Source organism: Equus asinus, chromosome 13 (assembly GCF_041296235.1).
Source record: "Equus asinus isolate D_3611 breed Donkey chromosome 13, EquAss-T2T_v2, whole genome shotgun sequence".
Taxonomy (NCBI): domain Eukaryota; kingdom Metazoa; phylum Chordata; class Mammalia; order Perissodactyla; family Equidae; genus Equus; species Equus asinus.
The window spans coordinates 45003022-45022000 of record NC_091802.1 but is presented as its reverse complement, the minus strand read 5'-3'; the positions used below and the strand labels follow the sequence as shown (position 1 = coordinate 45022000).

Sequence of the window (18979 nt, the reverse complement as noted above, 5' to 3'; positions counted from 1 at the left end):
AACCACTACACAGGGGCCAGCCCTGTGGCTGACTGGTTAAGTTTGCGCTCTCCGCTTTGGCGGCCCAGGGTTTCGCTGGTTCGAATCCTGGGCGCTGACATGGCACCGCTCAACAGGCCATGCTGAGGTGGCGTCCCACATGCCAAAACTGGAAGGACCCACAACTAAAAATACATAACTATGTACCGGGGGGCTTTGGGGAGAAAAAGAAAAAATAAAAAATCTTTGAGAAAAAAAAAGAAACCACTATACAGCTATTGGAATGGCTAAAATAAAAACTACTGACAGTACCAAGTGCTGGTACAGATGCAGAGCAGTGAGATTTCTCATACATTGCTGGTGGGAATGTAAAATGATTCTTGTACATGAATTTTCATAGCAGCTTTATTTGTAAAAGCTCGAAAGTGGAATCAACCCAAATTCAGTGGGTAAATAGATAAACAAAGTACATCCATACAAGGGACTACTACTCAGCAATAAAGAGGAGCAAACTATTGATAGATACAATAACTTGGACGTGTTTCAAAGACATTATGGCGAGTGAAAAAGGCCAATTTCAGAAGTTTGCATACTGTGTGATTCCATTTATATCATATTATTGATATGGCAAAATTATAGTGATAGAGACAGATCAATGGTGGGGGCAAGAGTGTGGCTATAAAGGGGGAGCTGAAGGAGTTTCTTTGGGATGTTAGAACAGTTCTATATCCTGATTGTGGTGGTGGTTACACAAATCTCTACATACAGTAAGATTTCATAAAACTATACACAAATGAGTGCATGTACAACTGCTGAAATCTAAGTAAAGTCTGTTGGTTTGTTTACAGTATTATGCTACTGTCAGTTTCCCAGTTTTGATAATTGTACTGTGGTTATGACAGATACTATTATTGAGGAAAGCTGGGTGCAGGGTACATGGGAACTCTGTACTATTTTTGCAACTTCTGTGTGAGTCTAAAATTATTTCAAAATAAAGTTTAGTAAAACAAGATAAAGTGTTAAAATCACAAAAATGCTGTATATATATTACTAATTATTTTAAAACAAGATTATTATGGGTTCTTGAAGGTGCAGTTAAATCAGGTTCTAACCATGAAGATGATTTTTTTTCCTCCTCCTTCAGAGGAATAAGGATGGGTTATTTCTATTCATCATAAAGAGTAAAAGGTTAAGCATGCAAACGGGGACAACCCTGCTCCCAAAACTAGCTTTTCATTTCAACCATCATATGCCTGTCTTGTGACCAAAATTGCACACAGTAATCTGGATACATATGTGTCGCAGTTTTGTAGCTACTGCTTGTTAGGTTATCTTTTTTATCTTCAGTATTTGCTAGACACTTAATTGGTCTTTTTGTCTACATATTCACATGAGACTTCTATGTTTAGGACACAGCTAAGTCTGGTTCTTAGTTCTCTGGAAAACTTCTTCTTGAATTTTAGTGAAAACTTCCATCTAAAGTTGGAGCTCCAAGTAGTTTAATTTTCTTAAATCTTTTTCCCTTTTTATCTCTCTAGAGATTTATCTACCATATTAGATTATTATAATTCCTCACCTGGCTTCTTCCCCCATTAGCTCTTATATTATTTATACATATATCTATATCTATCTGTGTATGTGTGTATCTAATCTCCTCTTAGCAGACACTAATTTTGTTTTAAATTTCTTCTATTTTATGGTCTGTTAATCAGATCATGGCTTATTATAAAAATCAGCCTTGGCAACTTACCAAAAGTTTAAGAGAATTTTCCTTTTGCTAAAGTAAAAAGAAAATTTAATTTAAATTAGAAGACTATTACAATACTCTTCTCCAGTAATATATATACAGCATAAGAGTAATATGTATACAGCATTTTCATCACAGAAGATCACCTCTTAGATTTCCAGAGTATTTTTCCTTAAATAGATTATTTTATCTTTGCTTAAATCAGTTTGTCCACCACTTTTCTGGCCATTTAAATAATTCATATGGTCTACTCGATGCAACTTTAAAAATTATTAATAAAAGCGTCTATTTTATGTTACATTTTGCAAGCAAAGCAAGGGGGCAAGGCTACTTGAAAACAGGAAAGAGAGAATATAAAAATGAGAAAGATCTAATTTTCTGTCATCGGAAATCTTATAATCAGGGGCTGGCCCCGTGGCCGAGTGGTTAAGTTTGCGCGCTCCACTGCAGGCAGCCCAATGTTTCGTTGGTTTGAATCCTGGGCGCGGACATGGCACTGCTCATCAAACCACGCTGAGGCAGTGTCCCACATGTCACAACTAGAAGGACCCACAACGAAGAATATACAACTATATACCAGGGTGCGTTGGGGAGAAAAAGGGAAAAAATAAATCTTTAAAAAAAAAAGAATTCTTATAATCAATTTCAAGAGAACACACATGAAAGATAAGTAGGCAAACCATAGTCAGTTTTTTAAGAAATGAGGAGACTGTATAACATGACTCAGTTTAGGTGAGAAGCAATAAGAACTGTTGGAAGCTTACGGCAATCCTCAAACATTGAGGTTTCACTGTATTTTCCTTTTCCTGTGCTTATGATAAAATTCCCAAGCATTGATTTGCCGCTTTCCACTCCTATTACTTTCAGAAAATGTTCTTCTTATGTTTTTTCTTTGTTTCCTATATTTTGTTTTAAATGGTAAATGATTATATCATTTTTGTGACAGTTTTTCCTTTAAGAGATTTCATCTAAACAATCTTAGTTTGATAAAATTTATTTACATTTTCTGAAAGTCTGCCTCCCACTACTGCTTCCCTCTTTGTCCATGTGTTTACTGGCTCAAATTAGGTAACTGGGAAGCTAGATATCCTTCAACTGGTGATATTTTCTTTTCTTTATTACGTCATTTATCCTAGTTTCTACTCACTTGCAAAATCTGAAAGTAAAGCAAACTAATATCTAGTTCCCCAAGAGAGTCTTCTTCACACTTCTCTGAGATTAGACTGACAGCACATAAACAAATTATGTGTTTTCGCTGATAGTTTCATTTGAGAGTTCTTTTGAAAATCTTGGTTAGATGCCTCTGGTCCTTTATAAAACCTTAGAATTTTGGAAGAATTGCTGTATCTTAATTTTTTCCATTAGATAATGAAGAATTTCAACCTCAGAACAGGTGATTAGTATTTTTTACCTGAAAGCTCGAATGAGTCTCACTAACCCCCTACCCCATCCTCCCTCCTATTTAAAAGCTAGGGAGGCAACAATGCTGTTCTAATAATCTACATATTGTTTCAAGTATGTATGGTCCCAGAGATCTTGTCTACTTTCTCAATGTAAGCCTTTATACCCTGATTTAGAAAGAAGCATAAATTTTCCTTTTCATTAAGAGCTACCACCTCTACTTTGTTAGAAAATCTGATCACTTAAATATGCTGTATTTAAAGCATTTAAGTCACTTTTGAAATTACCACCGGGATATTATATTAAAAATTAAGAATAAGGCTGAAACATTTGGGTGTTTTCCATATCTCCTTCAGTAATTCTAGTATCTGACGGGAAATTAAAAGTAATTGTAATATTTAAGAAGGCAATGATAGTTTGTTTATTTTGTTAGCATTCCTTTCAATTTGTGTTCTGTTTGCTTTCATCTGACTTTGGACTTGAACTGCCCTAAATATTAGAGACTGGGAGATGGTAAGACGAGGAATTTGGTAATTTAGGAAATTATCAAGAAGAGTACTCTCAGAACTTATATGAGATTGACCTAATGTTCTATACCAAAAATTTCTCTATAGTAAATGTTTCGGGTTTTGTAGCTTGTCTAATCTGTTTGTTTGTCTTTACAGCAAGACAGATCGGCTTGCCAAAGGATCAGAATGTTACCAAAAGAGCCTTAGTTTAAATCCTTTCCTCTGGTCCCCCTTTGAATCATTATGTGAAATAGGTAGGTTTATAGGGGTGGCTGGCCGAGGGTTCCCCAATTTGCTCTTCTTTTTTCCCCCCTGCTTAATTTTTGGAGAGTGATGCAAATTATCTATCGACAAGAAAAATATTTTTCAAAGCTGAGGGCTATTAAAATTGAGAGCAAGAAATAAGGTAGAATCATGTTTCAGGAATAATGTGGCCTTTCTTGTGTCCCCTAGAATGAGTTGTATTGTGAGTATATCACTAGCCAAAATAGTTTCCTGGATAGGAAAAGAAGTTAATAGAATGCCTGGAGCAGAAGCTGTGACGTAAAAGACCAGGAGAATCTGGGGAGAGAGTGTCTCCATATATATGCTCTAGGATGCATGAAGGATCTTTTAAAATGTTGTGTCTCTATAAATGGAAGTACTTAAAACTTCACTGTAGTATCTAGGGGGTTTTGACTTTCCACTCTCACTCCTTACCTTGAGCAAAATGAGATCTAGTTGCTTTCTGCTATAAAACAAACACAGAAATCTACATTTCCCTGTGATTTATTATATTTAAATCTGTGTCATTGCAGTTTAGTTCCTAAATTTACAGCCTTGTCTGAGGGGTTAACTTGTACAATAAATTGATGGATGGGCTTTAAGGAGGTTAATTTGAGTAGCTGAAACAGACAGGAGAACTTTAAAATTCTGGATGAGGCCTTATTTCCGCAGATTATGTGTACTTGAAAAAAAATTAACCCTCGTTTCCTCAGACTCAAACATTTATTTTTTTCCTTCACAGGTGAAAAGCCAGATCCTGACCAAACATTTAAATTAACATCTTTACAGAACTTTAGCAACTGTCTGCCCAACTCTTGCACAACGCTAGTATCTAATCATAATTTATCTCACAGACAGCCTGAGACAGTTCTTACAGAAACACCCCAGGATACAATTGTAAGTATCATATGCTAGTGTTCAAAATATTATGAAAATGAAAAAGAATGATCTGAACCTAAATAATGTATCATAAATGACATGGTAGAAATTTTCTGTTTCAGGAATTAAACAGACTGAATTTAGAATCTTCCAATTCAAAGTACTCCTTGAATACAGATTCCTCAGTGTCTTATATTGATTCAGCTGTAATTTCACCAGATACTGTTCCTCTTGGAACAGGAACTTCCATATTATCTAAACAGGTTCAAAATAAACCAAAAACTGGTCGAAGCTTATTAGGAGGACCAGCTGCTCTTAGCCCATTAACCCCAAGGTAAGACAAACAAAAGATGCTTTAAAATGTGCTATAATATTAAATAATCTTATAATAATTCATATTATTAGTAATATAAATTAATATGAACAGCAACTTCTAAATCATTATGGAAATAGAGCCATTTACTAAGTCAGTAATGGACCTATTCTGTTTTCAGAAAATGAAGTAAAAGAAATACAATACCTGTGATAAAAACTTAATATTTAAATGTGAGAGAAAATTTTAAAACTCTTAAATATGCCTTATTCAGCTAGTGTATTAAAAGATGCATTAAAAGATACTGTCTTTACCACTGTGCTTCATTGAGTAGCAGTGAACCTCTTGAACTGTTGGAATGCTTGTGATAGAATCAGTGACAGCAATGGTTATTGTTAAACACGAAGGAAGGATTGACACCTATCAATATAAAACATTTTCTCAAAATTATTAGATGTAGATGTATATTTAGATCCAGGAACCCAGCCCAGAGGATACATATCCGAAAGCATCACAATAACAAATTATATGCTAGAACAGACTTGATACGTTGGGTCCCGGGGACGGGGAGCTACTCAAATAGCCTGACCATGAGATTACAGCAACTCATTGAATCCACAGATGGAGAGACGTTTTCTCTATAATAGTGTCTAAATCTCATAAATTCCAAGAATTTAAAGTAATTTGATCATTTGGATTTTAGGTTTTTGGATCTTAGCCACTCTTCTTTATTTCTAATAAATCTCCTGAGATGGGTAGTTGCTGCTCAATTTAATTCCTTATTTGTTTTGTTTTTTTTAGTTATGGTGGGTGGAATAGTCTGCATTCACAGCTTATTTTTAATCTGCCCCTCAGATCGTCACTGCCCCCAAGACTGATTTGCCATTCTCTTCCTTTTAGACCTTCTAATTTAAGTATACTGCTGCTTTATATATGCCTTGATGACTTTTTGACACCTTGATTTCAACCTCTTCTCAGTTTTGGGATTTTGCCATTAGAAACACCAAGTCCTGGAGATGGATCCTATTTACAAAACTACACTAATACATCTTCTGTAATTGACGTGCCATCCACCGGAGCCCCTTCAAAAAAGGTATTTTCCATGTAAAATACAGTTCTGGTATTGTTGAAAGAAATTCATTTAAAATTCCAATCTGTTAAAGGCAATTTCAGAGAGAATCTAACTTTGTTTAATTGTGGCCTAAGAATTGTTGATCTAAGTGTAAAAGAAGGTCATCGTTGTCATAGTCTCCTGGTTATAGTAGGAGACACAAAGCTGATTGCTTTTTTGGCCGTATGGGATTATAACTCACTGGTATAGTTTAGTTCAGCGTATAGCTAAACAAACATATTCAGATTTTTACTTTTAATTTCCTTAACAAAGTTAAGATTGTTCTATTACTCTGAATGTAAATAACAAATTATATCTGTTATAGTTTTACTTGTCCCCACCCCTGTGTTTGTTTTTTAATTGTACTAGTATCACCTGGAAAAAAAATTGACTTTCATAAAGCCAGCTATTTCTGATAGTAAAGTTTTTATGGTAGATCCTCATAGATTTGTAGTAAATTTATAGTAAATGTGTAATAAAATGAAAAATATTTGACAGCATCCTTACAGTGAATACTGCAACAAGTTTTGAGACTCTTTTTATACTGTTCTTTTATGTAGGTCTATGGCAGTACAGCCAAAGTACCATTTGTTTAAAAAACATCCGTGGTGCAGGATATCTTCTGTGAGAATTAAATTAGGTTATATATGTAAAATGCCTATTGCCATACTTAATAGATGTTTAAGAAATGGAAGCTAAATAAGTCATACTAGTATGTGAGTGGCTGATATAGTCTCTTTACCTTCCTCGAGACATGTTTCTTGTTTTTTTACTCTTTTATTCCTGAACTTCCTTAGAGCCTGCAAATGTGTTTTCTATAATAGCTCCTTGACGAGTGCTAATAGGAGCTCCAAGAGTGGTAAAAAGCAAACTGCAAAGTAGTTAATGTGTGGATTATTTTAAATCTGATTTTTAGATGTTGGCAACTACCTGCTGTTGTTATAAGAGTGTTGTTATAAGAGTGAAATATAATTGTAGAAATTAGTTTATTACAGTTATGAGAAGACGTAGTAGAATGATAGTTAGTGTGCCAGGTGAAGTAGGTCAAAACCAGGGAAACCATAGCAATCAAGGGCAAGTTAGACAGTGAATAGGTACATGATTTCAGTGCCCAAATAATAAAAGCCACCTGCTGTCTCGTTCTCTCCTGCCTCTGTTCTCTTCTGAACCTGTTACAAGACATTTCTAGAAAAGCTATCCTTGTAGGTCTCTATGCAGTATCAACTAAAAATAACAAACCAAGTGGTGAGTGCAGTACATAGATATTTGTCAAATAAGGAAGGGCCAGAATTGCTTTTAAGTTTTATCCCTTGGGTGAATGTAGAGGTCCTGGTTTGGGGAAGGAGGGGGAAGAGGGATTATGAAGTTTTATTTTGAGGTGTGGTAGATTAGGTGAAAGTATTTAGTGGGTAGTTAGTCATAGAAAAAAGGATGCGGCCTGATAGTAGAAATAATAATTAAAGCTGTTAAAATGGCCAGGCTCTCCTAGGGAAAGAGAGTGTAGCTAAGGAACAGAATATACTTAATTTAAAACAGTGGAAGGAAGAGGGACCGGCAAGTGAAGTAGTAGGGCAAATAATCAAATTATGCAAAGTTTCAAAAAGGAGGGGATGATCAGTGATGTTGAATGCAGGAAAGGCCAATATAAGGCTTTAATATCTGGTAAAAAAGTGATTATTAGTGATTATTGGTAATGTGCAGTTTGAGAATTATGTACAGTGGCTATCAAAGAAACAGTAAGTTTTGAAGAAAATTATCTGGTGGTTAAAAACTAAAAAGTATCCACTGATACAATAGTTATAGATCATATTGTAAAGAAACCAAGTGATGAAGATGAATAGAAATCAGGTAATAAATTAGAGAAGACAGAAGGGGCAAGCAAAGATTTTTTTTTCCCACTCCAAGGAAGCAGAGAGCAGTTAATGAAGGATTGAACACACCAAAAAGAAATATTAATTCTGTGTGCAATATCCTTAGAATTTAGAAAATAAACAGATGACCTTTGTTTTCAATCTATTCCTCTGAACTGCTATGGAACTGTTTTTACTAAGTGTCAAAGAAAGGATATAAAATCTTATTGTATTATTACTTTTTTATGTGTACTAAGTTAGATTGTAAATCCTGAGAGTTGTAGCTGTCTTAAAATTCTTTAGCACTTAGCCCCAATTGGAAAAAGTATGTAATAAATGGCTTCCAGGAATTTTGAGCCTTTCCTTGGAAACTAAAGTGAAAGATGCAAGGATAGTATGACGATAAAAATACTGAGGTTAAAATGAGGAAATGGACTGATGTTCATTCTGATATAACGATAATTAACATTAATAATGATATTAATAGTTTGTGTTTTCAGATGACACTATATATTATGAAATCTTGCATTGGGGAAAACGTAGATGGGAGCATTATGGTGTCTTTTTTCATTCACAGTGCAATTTATAATTCACAAACCTTAGACTTTTTGTGTTTTACAGTCTGTTGCCAGAATCGGCCAAACTGGAACAAAGTCTGTCTTCTCACAGAGTGGAAATAGTCGAGAGGTAACTCCAATTCTTGTTGCACAGACACAAAGTTCTGGCCCACAAACAAGGTATGTATTATGCTGTTATTATTTTATGTTGTTCAGCTTTTCTTGTATAGAACATGATTATACTTCTTCACTTTCGGCAGATTTTGATTCTCCCAAGAATTCTAGAATGACTCTTATAAATTTTGAATATGTCAAATTTGAAATTTCTAACTTACTGAAAAGACTAGTGTAATTTTTAGTTGAGTGTTGAATGCAGATAAGACAAGAGTTAGCTAAAATATCTTTTTAGTTTACTCTAATTGCCTCATGAATTTGTTTAAACTAGATAGTCTGAACACTCCTCCAAAATGATTTTCTTCTTATTTACATGATCTTCTCCATTGGTCACGTACAGGTAGATTTCACTCTCCCCCTCCCCTGTTATGCATTTCTATAAACACATTGTAAAATTAATCTTCTAATAAATCTTCAAATAATGAAACTGTTCCCACACAGAAATGAAATGATGTTAAATAGAATTTCTTTTCCTGTTCAAGGACTCAAAATAAATTATGGCTAATATTTTTAAAGAAAGATACAACTTTGTCTCCTTCTAAAATAGTGAACATGTACCATAAATCTTAAAACAGACACAGATGGGAGCCAGCCTGGTGGCGTAGTGGTCAAGTTTGCACACTCAGCCTTGGTGACCTGGGATTCGCAGGTGCAGATCAGGGACACAGACCTAGCACTGCTTGTCAAGATATGCTGTGGCAGCATCCCACATAAAATAGAGGAAGATTGGCACAAATGTTGGCTCAGCAGCAGTCTTCCTCCAGCAAAAAGAAGAAGATTGGCCACAGATGTTTAGCTCAGGGCCAATCTTCCTCACCAAAAAAAAAACAAAAAAAAAAACCAAAAAACCACCAGACACATGTGCATATACCTTGACTATATAAAAGGCCTCAATATTTCTAAAATGCCAAGATGGTAAATCTCAACATGAGTGCCAGCTCACAGACAGGTGACAGTGATGGCTTGGAGGACTCAGTTATGAGAAGGAGCCCAAGTCCTGCAGAGCAACATTGTGTAGACTGAGTATATGCTAATCCTAAAGAAAATATAAACATAATTTACTGAATTATGTTTATATTCACTTAAAACAAATACACTAACTGTAATAAGCATCAACTATTAATAATTTTGTGTTCTTTATATTATTGATTCCATTTTATCTCCTTTATTGCCTGTATTAGTTTCCTACATCTGCTGTTAACAAAGTACCACAACCTGGATGGTTTAAAACAACAGAAGTTTATTCAGTCACAGTTCTAAAAGCTGTAATCCAAAAATAAAGGTATTGACAGGGCTGTACTCCCTCTGAAGCCTCTAGGGAAGGATCCTTCCTTTTCTGTTCCAGCTTCTGGTGGCCCCAGGCATTCCTTAGTTTGTGGTAGCATAAGTCAGTATCTGCCTCCATCTCCACACGGTCATCTTCTCTGTGTGTCTCTGTACCCAGATTTTCTTCCTCTAATAAAGACATCAGTCATATTGAATTAGGGCCTACCCTAATGACCTCATCTTAACTTGATTACATCTACAAAGACCCTATTTCCAAATCAGGTCCCATTCATAGGTACTGGGGAGTTAGGGCTTCAAGCTATCTTTTTGGGAGACAGACAGTTCACCCTATAACATTACCTTATTAACAATTACTCTTTATTTGGTCTTTTTAAAGTTGTGTTAGGGTTCATAGTATACATTTAAATTTATCAAAGTCTACCTCCAAATAATATCATACCACGTCACGTATAGTGTAAAACCTTAGAACTATATACTTTCATGCTCCTCTCCCAGTCTTTATGCTATTGTTGTCATGTATTTTACTTCTATGTGTTATAAACCCATAGTCCATCATTATAGTTTCTGCGTTAAATAGTTGACTCTTGTAGAGATTTTTTAAAATCAGAAAAGGAAGTTGATTTTATGCTTACACACATATTTACTATTTTTGGTGTTCTTTATTTCTTTCTATAGATCTACATTTCAATTTGGTTTCCTTTTCCTTCATCTTGAAGGATTTCTTTTAACATTTCTTGTAGTCCAAGTCTGCTGGTAATGAATTTCTGTCAGCTTTTGTATGTCAGAAGAAAGTTTTTATTTCAGCTTTGTTTTTGTTTTTGAAAGATATTTTCACTGGATATAGAATTCTAGTTAACAGTTTTTTTCTTTAAAGATGTTGCTTTCCTGTCTTCTGATGTTTATTATTTCTGACAAGAAGTCTGCCATCATTCTCATTTTTGTTCCTCTATATGGAATCTCTCTCTTCTCTCTATTTCAAGATTTATCACTGATTTTAAGCCATTTGATTATGAGGTGCTCTAGTGTAGTTTTCTTCTTCTTTCTTGGCCTTCAAATTCATTGAGCTTCTTGGATCTGTGAGTTTATAGTTTTCATCAAATTTAACTAATTTATGGCCATTATTTCTTCAAATATTTTTTTGTCATGTGCTTTTTTTCTCTCCTTCTTGGAATCCAAGTACATGTATATTAGACTGTTTAAAGTCGTCCCACAATTCACTAATATTCTCTTTATTTTTGTTTCCAGTCTTCTTCCTCTCTCTGTTTCATTTTGGATACTGTTTATTGCTGTGTCTTCAAGTTGACTAATCTTTTCTTCTGCATTGTCTAATCTGCTGTTAGTCCCATCCAGTATATTTTTTTTTATCTCAGACATTCTATTTTTCATCTCTAGAAGTTTGATTTGGTTCTCTCCTTAACATACCCATACTTTCTTCTACCTTTTTGAACATATGGAATCTATTTATAATAGCTCTTTTAATGATCTTTTCTACTAAATCTTACTGTCATTTCTGGGTCTGTTTTTTATTGATTGGTTTTTCTCTTCAGTATAGGGTATATTTTCCAGCTTCTTCGTATGCCTAGTATTTTTCTGATGGGATGCCAGTTACTGGAAATTTTACATTGTTGAGTGCTGGACTTTTTTGTATTCTTTTAAGTATTTTTAAGTTTTGATCTGGGATGCAGTTACTTGTTAACAGTTTGATCCTTTCAGGTCTTACTTTTTCAGTTTTGTTAGGTGGAAGAAGAGCAGCCTTTAGTCTGGAATAATTTTGCCCCACTATTGAAGCAGTACCCTTTGAGACTCTACTCAATGGCCTGTTTAGGCCAAGGTTTTTTCACTCTGGCTATTGAAAATGTGAGCTATTCTCAGCTCATGGTGAGCTCCAAGAGTTGTTCTCTGTGCTCCTTTCCAGTAGTTCTTTTCCCAGATTTGGGTAGTTTTCTTACTACAATGCTGTAAGGTAGTTCTGATGCTAACTACCCAGACTTACCGTAGACTCTGAAGGCTAAAGCCACAGTCTCACCAAGACCTTCGTCAAGTCTTGTTGATTTGCCAATTGTAAGTTCAGGGGTTCCTCAGCCAACCTGTACTTCTGACCATCTCCCTACAAATTTGAGGGTTCCCACTACCCCCTCAGGTTTAATAATTTGCTAGAACAACCCACAGAATCTAGGAAAGTGCTATACTTACAATTAAAGTTTTATTTTAAAGGACTCAAAGCAGGACCAGACAAATGAGACTTGTAGGGTGAGGTCTGGGAAGCTCCTGAACACAGAGCTTCTCTGTCCTCTCCCTGTGGAATCAAGATGTGTCACCTGCCTCTACATCCATGTGTTCACCAACCAGGAAGTTCAACCTAGCCTTGATGTTGAGTTTTTATTGGGGTTTCATTATGTAGGCATGATAGATTGCATCAGTGGCCACATGATTGAACTCAGTCTCCAACCACCCTTTCCTTCCTGGAGGAGGTCAGGCTGGTATCACCTAGTTCAGAGTCCCAACCCTCTAATACCGTAAATGATCTTTCCAGCATGCCCAGCCCCCAATCCTGACCCACCATCCATCACTTCGTGAACGTAAACTCAAGTGTGATGCCAGGGGCCCACTATGAATAACAAAGACACTCCTATCACTTGGCAAATTCTGAGGATTTAGAAGCTCTCTCCCAAGAACCTGGGACAAAGACCAGACAAATTCTTTATTATACAATGCTCAAGCACCTGCACTGATGAATTTTCAACTAGGAGGATTCCTGCGGATCTTTGGAGCTCTCTCCTTTCCAGTACTCTGACCTGCAGACTCTAGCTACCTTCGCTTCCCTGAATTCTCAACATTTTCTTCTCTGCACAAGGAGACCACTGAGCTCTGTTTGTGTCCCCTTCCCTGCACTGCGCCCTTAGAGCTCTCCTCGGGCTTGAGCTGCCTGCTGTCCAGTGTCTGGAAAATACTGTTTCATATCTTTTGTTCTGTGTTATAGTTGTTTAAGATGGGAGAGTAAATCTGCTTCATGTTATTCCATCATAATTGGCAGCAGAAGTTTGTTCTTTTATTTAGAAAGTTGTTTTTCAGAGATGATTAGAATAGCATATTTCTCTTACCTAAATCACCCAAGAAAGTTTGTGCGTCATCATTTTCTCCACATGTTAGCCTCTAAAAATCATTTCTATAATCTTTCCAAGGCGTTCTCTTATAATTATTAGGACATTTCATATTTTATTTAAAAACCATAAAATGATACCGTTTACAAAACTTTCTTAAAAAGTGTTCAGTAAGGGCCAGCCCTGTGGTGGAGCGAGTAAGTCTTACACTCTGCTTTGGCAGCCCGGGGTTTGCTGATTTGGATCCTGGGCACAGACCTGTGCACCACTTATCAACCCATGCTGTGGCAGGTGTCCCACATGTAAAGTAGAGAAAGATGGGCACAGATGTTAGCTCAGGGCCAGTCTTCCTCAGCAAAAAGAGGAGGATTGGCAGCCGATGTTAGCTCAGGGCTAATCTTCCTCAAAAAAAATAAAAGTGTTTAATATAACTGGCACATAATCACAGAGGTAGTAAGTGATAGAACCTGATTTCAAATCTCAACAATCTGCTTCTGAAGCACACTCCTTTCATTGTCATACTCCTAATTAAACAGATATAAGTTATAAGGATATATACACATACACATATATATGGATATGTCTATTTAATACAATATAACCAATGTTTCATACTCATTCAGTATCCTGCTTCATTTTTTTGGTGCTTGTCAGATTTTGGGCTTTTTCTTTGTTTTTTGTGAAACAGCCCTTTGGAGCTAACAGAACGCTCGTGAAAATATAGATTTCATATAGGCAGAGTTTGTCGTCTTTAATCTCCCAAACCAAGAACCTTTTATTGTTTTTTTTCACTTCTATCCCCACAAGATTTATGTTACCCTCATGCAGCATTTTGTCTGCTTAAAGCAATCTCAGCATCTTTCTCAGGCTTGTCCTCCCTATAAACTGCTCCATGCTATGAAATCATCCCCTTTCACTTCTCAGGCAAAACTCTTCTATAATTAGCTAATCTTATTGACTAAATATAATTTACATTTGTAGTATAAATGACCCGTAGTTGTTCCTACCAAATAAAGGATATTGTACCTTTAAAAATGAATTTGTCTTGGGGCCGGTCCCAAGTGGCCGAGTGGTTAAGTTCACGCGCTCCACTTGGGTGGCCCAGGGTTTCACCAGTTCAGATCCTGGGTGCAGACATGGCACCGCTCGTCAGGCCATGCTGAGGGGGTGTCCTACATGCCATAGCTAGAGGGACCCACAACTAGAATATACAACTGTGTACTGTGGGGATTTGGGGAGAAAAAGCAAAAAGAAAAAGAATTTATCTCTGGAAAAGGCAAAACTGTAGAGACAGTAAAAAGATCAGTGGTTGCCAGGAGTTGGAGGGAAGAGGGGATGAATAGCGCACAGAGGATTTTTAGGGAAGTGAAAATATTGTGTATGATAGCGTAGTAATGGATACATGCCGTTATACATTTGTCCAAACCCACAGAATGTACAAAACCAAGAGTGAACTCTAAGGCAAACTACAGACTTCGAATGGTTATGACGTCTCAATGTAGGTTCGTCGACTATAACGAATGTACCACTCTGGTAGGGGATGTTGATAATGGGGGAGGTTATGCATGTGTCAGGGCCAAGAGTATATGGGAAATCTGTGTCCTTTCTCCTCAATTTTGCTGTGAACTTTAAACTGCTCTAAAAAAAATTATAAAAAATTAATTGGTCAATCCAAATGACCACACTTGTTGAAATTCCTACATTGAGATTCTGTCCTTTGAAAGGATTAAGCACAGCTGGGGCATTCTTGACTCACTGGTCAGCATCTCTTTTATTCTCAGAAGCCTCTTTGACCCAAACTCAGGTAACCAGTAGGATTTCCCATGAAGTGTAGAAACTGTAAACCGTTTTAGTCCATAGCCATTCTCAGTTAAATAATTTTAGGTTTAAGTTTGCTTGCTTTCTAAAAATGGAATTCTTGTATCTTAGAGTTTTCCTTTAAAGTAAAAAATGTATGCAAGGAATTATTAGACTCTTGCTCTAAACAGAATAAACCTTGATGTAGCTGTTTGAATTTACAGGTAAATAACTTCTCAAATATCCGTTGTACTCGTGGTATCTATTTGTCAGCAAATATTGCGCATTTAGACTACGTCCAAGTATCTTTTCCTTTTTCTCTAACTTGGTATAGTTGCACATGAGGGCTAGAGATAGTTTATAGATGTGTTTACCATTTATTGACACAGAATTTTGTGTGGGTTGTTTTAAGTTCAAATTAGCAATTTCAGATAGAGTGAAAATTGGTCTTGTAATCTTTATCATTTTATGGTAACACAAATAGTTTTTAAATCGTGAGTTTTCATAGAGGGACGAGAAGAGAGCTCACCAAAGTCATCAACTTTAGAGTGCAAACATGATGAATCCATATTTTTTAATATACCTGAATTGAAACAGTTAATGTTCATAAACTGAGTTTTTAAAAAAATGTCTGCTTTTGTAATTTTTTTTAGTACCACACCTCAGGTATTGAGCCCCACTATCACATCCCCCCCAAATGCACTGCCTCGAAGAAGTTCACGACTTTTTACTAGTGACAGCTCTACAACCAAGGTAATTTAAAGACTTCTATATGTCACATTTACTCAATGCATCCCCTCTAAAATTTCTGTTTAGCAGTGACTCTATCGCTAATAAATAAATTAGGAGCGTATTTAAAATTTTTTAAATTTTTTTTAACTTGTAGGACTATCTATAAAGTTTGTAAATTTTCTTGGTCCTTTAATAAATATAAAACATTGTTCAAATGACAAAATTATAGTGATGGAGAGCAGATCAACAGTTACCAGAAGTTAGAACTGGGGGCAGAGGGGTGGATGTGACTCCTAAAGCACAGCACAGTGGAATTTTGTGTGTTCTGTGTAGTGGTAGAACACACCTGTATTCTTATTGTGGTGGGTGATTACACAAATCTGTACATGTGATAAAATTTCAGAGAACTATGCACACCCCAAAAAAAGTACATATAAAAACAATGAAATCCAAATAAGTCCTGTAGTTTAGTTGATAGTATTGTACTAATTCCAGTTGTGGATTTTACAGTATACTATGGTTATGTCAGATGGTATTACTGGGGAAAGGGTAAATGGAAATTTTCTCTGCACAATTAGAGGGCCTCATTATACCTTTGGTAAATTTTCTTGGTCCACTGACAGATATTATAGACAATCTTTAATTTGGACACATACAGATCAACGATTTTATCAGTTACAATGCTCTGAGACAATTAGGTAGTGCATCCACTTACTAAATAATAAATGAAAGTGATATGCTTTCAGAAAAGAGCAATACTTAATGCTGATTTACCTTAAATACTAGTTAATTCTGTTTATTTTCAGATAGTTGCATTTAAAATTAAATGACTTAGAAGACTTTGTTTTTATAAAATTTCTTAGAAAAATATGAATCAGAGAGTATGCATTTATATTATATCTAGTATTGGAGAAAGGGTTGGGGAGTCTAAAATATATGAGTATAACAAGTGTGGGATTTTCCTCCTTTTTACAGGAGAATAGCAAAAAATTAAAAATGAAATTTCCACCTAAAATTCCAAACAGAAAAACAAAGAGTAAAACTAATAAAGGAGGAATAACTCAACCTAACATAAATGATAGCCTGGAAATTACAAAATTGGACTCTTCCATCATTTCAGAAGGGAAAATCTCCACAATCACACCTCAGATCCAGGCATTTAATCTACAGAAAGCAGCAGCAGGTCTGTTTTAAATGCTTAATATCTTCTATTTTATTTTATTCACTCTTTTTAAAGTAAATTTCTTTATGTTCATTCAGGTGCTTTCCATTTTTTTCTAGATAGATGTTGGAATTCTTAACGAATTATTTTGTAATTAGCCTTTCTAGAAAAACAAACTATTTTATTGTGGTTTTCTCCTTTGTTTACTATATTTTTTTCTCCTAGAAGGTTTGATGAGCCTTCTTCGTGAAATGGGGAAAGGTTATTTAGCTTTGTGTTCATACAACTGCAAAGAAGCTATAAATATTTTGAGCCACCTACCTTCTCACCACTACAATACTGGTTGGGTACTGTGCCAAATTGGAAGGGCCTATTTTGAACTTTCAGAGTACATGCAAGTAAGTATAGAAGACAATTATATATGCCTTTCTAGAGATAATTTAAATTTGATTAAAATACCTATGCTTAAGAAGCCTAGATCTAAAAGGTCAAATATTTCTTATGAAATGTCTTAATATTTATTTTCTCAGTATTTATAATTTATAAATACAATTCTTTCTTGTGTTAAGGGGTGAGGAATACAAATTCTTTGGAATTACTTGAGATAGATTTGTGGAGAACCCAAGTCATCCATACATTCTTATGTGGAATATTTATACCCTACTCAGGTGCATCTGAAAATATATATTTATCATGTAATAGATATTTATGATCAAAATTCTTTATCATATATAGAATTCTCACTGGGATGAATTTTCGGCATTTAGTATGTTTTATAAACTGGAAGATGCTATGAAGAAAATTCCATGTAATCAAGGATGCAATGTCCTTATCAAAAGGCTTTTATCCTTTTAATTTTAATCTCATTAATTGCTTAAGTTACCTGTTCGTACCAGAAAAAGAGAGAATGATTAACATAAAACCAAGGAAAATTCTAATTTTCAATTTGAATTTTCTCCCCAATTATCCTTCTAAAGCATTTTCTCCTCCACCCTTAAACATTAAAAGAAAAAAACCTTTAAGAAACCTAGGTATTATAGTAAAGTTCCTCTAACATAAATTATTTAAAGTTTATAGTAAGGTTTTTTTTTGCCCTATTTACTTTCAGTTCGTTTATTCAGTGTATATTCCAGTGCATGTTATGTCCTAGATTCTCTTCCAGACTGTGATACAGCTAGACAGATCATTGCTACCCTTCGTAGAGCCTGCGTTCTAGTAAAAGAGACAGGTTGTAAACCAATAAATGTATAAGGACAGCTAGCTAAGTCATATGAAGGAAAGATGAAGGATCTTAAAGAGATTGGGGGACAGTGAAGTATGGTGCTGTTTTTTGAAAAGTGTCCTCAGAGATAGAAAGTTACTCCTTCCTCCATGCAAAGTTCTAGGGGTGAAGTGTTCTTCCAGGTAGAGAATAAATACCAAAGGTAAATATTTGTGTAATTTTGTGTAAGACAGAAAAGAGTTATAGACAGAAAGCCTTATGCATTGCTGGAAGACCCATGTTTGGATTATGGTCTTTTACAGGTACACAGGTAAAACCTGTGTTTAACAAGTCTTTTTCAAAATTATTTCTAATTTATTATTTCACAGGTACTTTAAAACAGGTGAATTTTGTTGTTTCCACTTAAGTGTAGAGCAGAGACCCAGATATTCAACTAAAGCCTTTGTTTTAACTTAATTTCGTGAGGGTCTCTTTTTTTATCATTTTTCTTTTTCTCTATGCTACAATCACTTTTCAGAGGAAGTGATACATTCTGTAAAGTTTGAAACCAAATAATTTCCAAAACCTGTATTTGGCTGGTGGTTGGGTCTCTCTTCTTGTAAACCAATGCCTGTTTGAAAAACTTACCTGTGTAACTCTTAAACGAATTCAGGGAAGTTAGAAATCATCAAGCTAATCCTAGACAGTATATGCCCATTTCTTGGAATTAAGTCCTAGTTTTAGAAATGCTATTTTCATATTTTCTGTCATCTTCATTTCATTAAGAACAGTCCAGATACTACTTATTCAAAACTCACCGTGACTTTCAGAATTTTGAACTTTTTGAACTGATAAATTAGGGAACTAATTGGTTTTATGTAACCCAAAGCCTCAAACTTCAGGGGGAGAGAAACA

General features: G+C 35.3%; 1 protein-coding gene across 13 annotated transcripts in view; it reads left to right on the top strand.

Annotated features, from left to right (window-relative positions):
- Positions 1 to 18979, top strand: part of CDC27 (cell division cycle 27) — a 67392-nt gene that overhangs the window by 30462 nt on the left and 17951 nt on the right. For 6 of the 13 annotated variants that reach the window (XR_011493891.1, XM_070483428.1, XM_070483422.1 and 3 more), the window contains 8 exons: positions 3793 to 3890; positions 4643 to 4797; positions 4902 to 5113; positions 6071 to 6185; positions 8657 to 8790; positions 15623 to 15722; positions 16677 to 16884; positions 17089 to 17261. Coding sequence is in view for 12 of the 13 variants with exons in the window: in XM_070483428.1 (XP_070339529.1) it covers positions 3793 to 3890; positions 4643 to 4797; positions 4902 to 5113; positions 6071 to 6185; positions 8657 to 8790; positions 15623 to 15722; positions 16677 to 16884; positions 17089 to 17261 (1195 nt within the window). In the remaining variant the exon portion in view is untranslated. The remainder of the gene's footprint in view (positions 1 to 3792; positions 3891 to 4642; positions 4798 to 4901; positions 5114 to 6070; positions 6186 to 8656; positions 8791 to 15622; positions 15723 to 16676; positions 16885 to 17088; positions 17262 to 18979) is intronic. The other 7 variants (XM_070483429.1, XM_070483424.1, XM_070483433.1 and 4 more) reach the window with 3 other exon arrangements.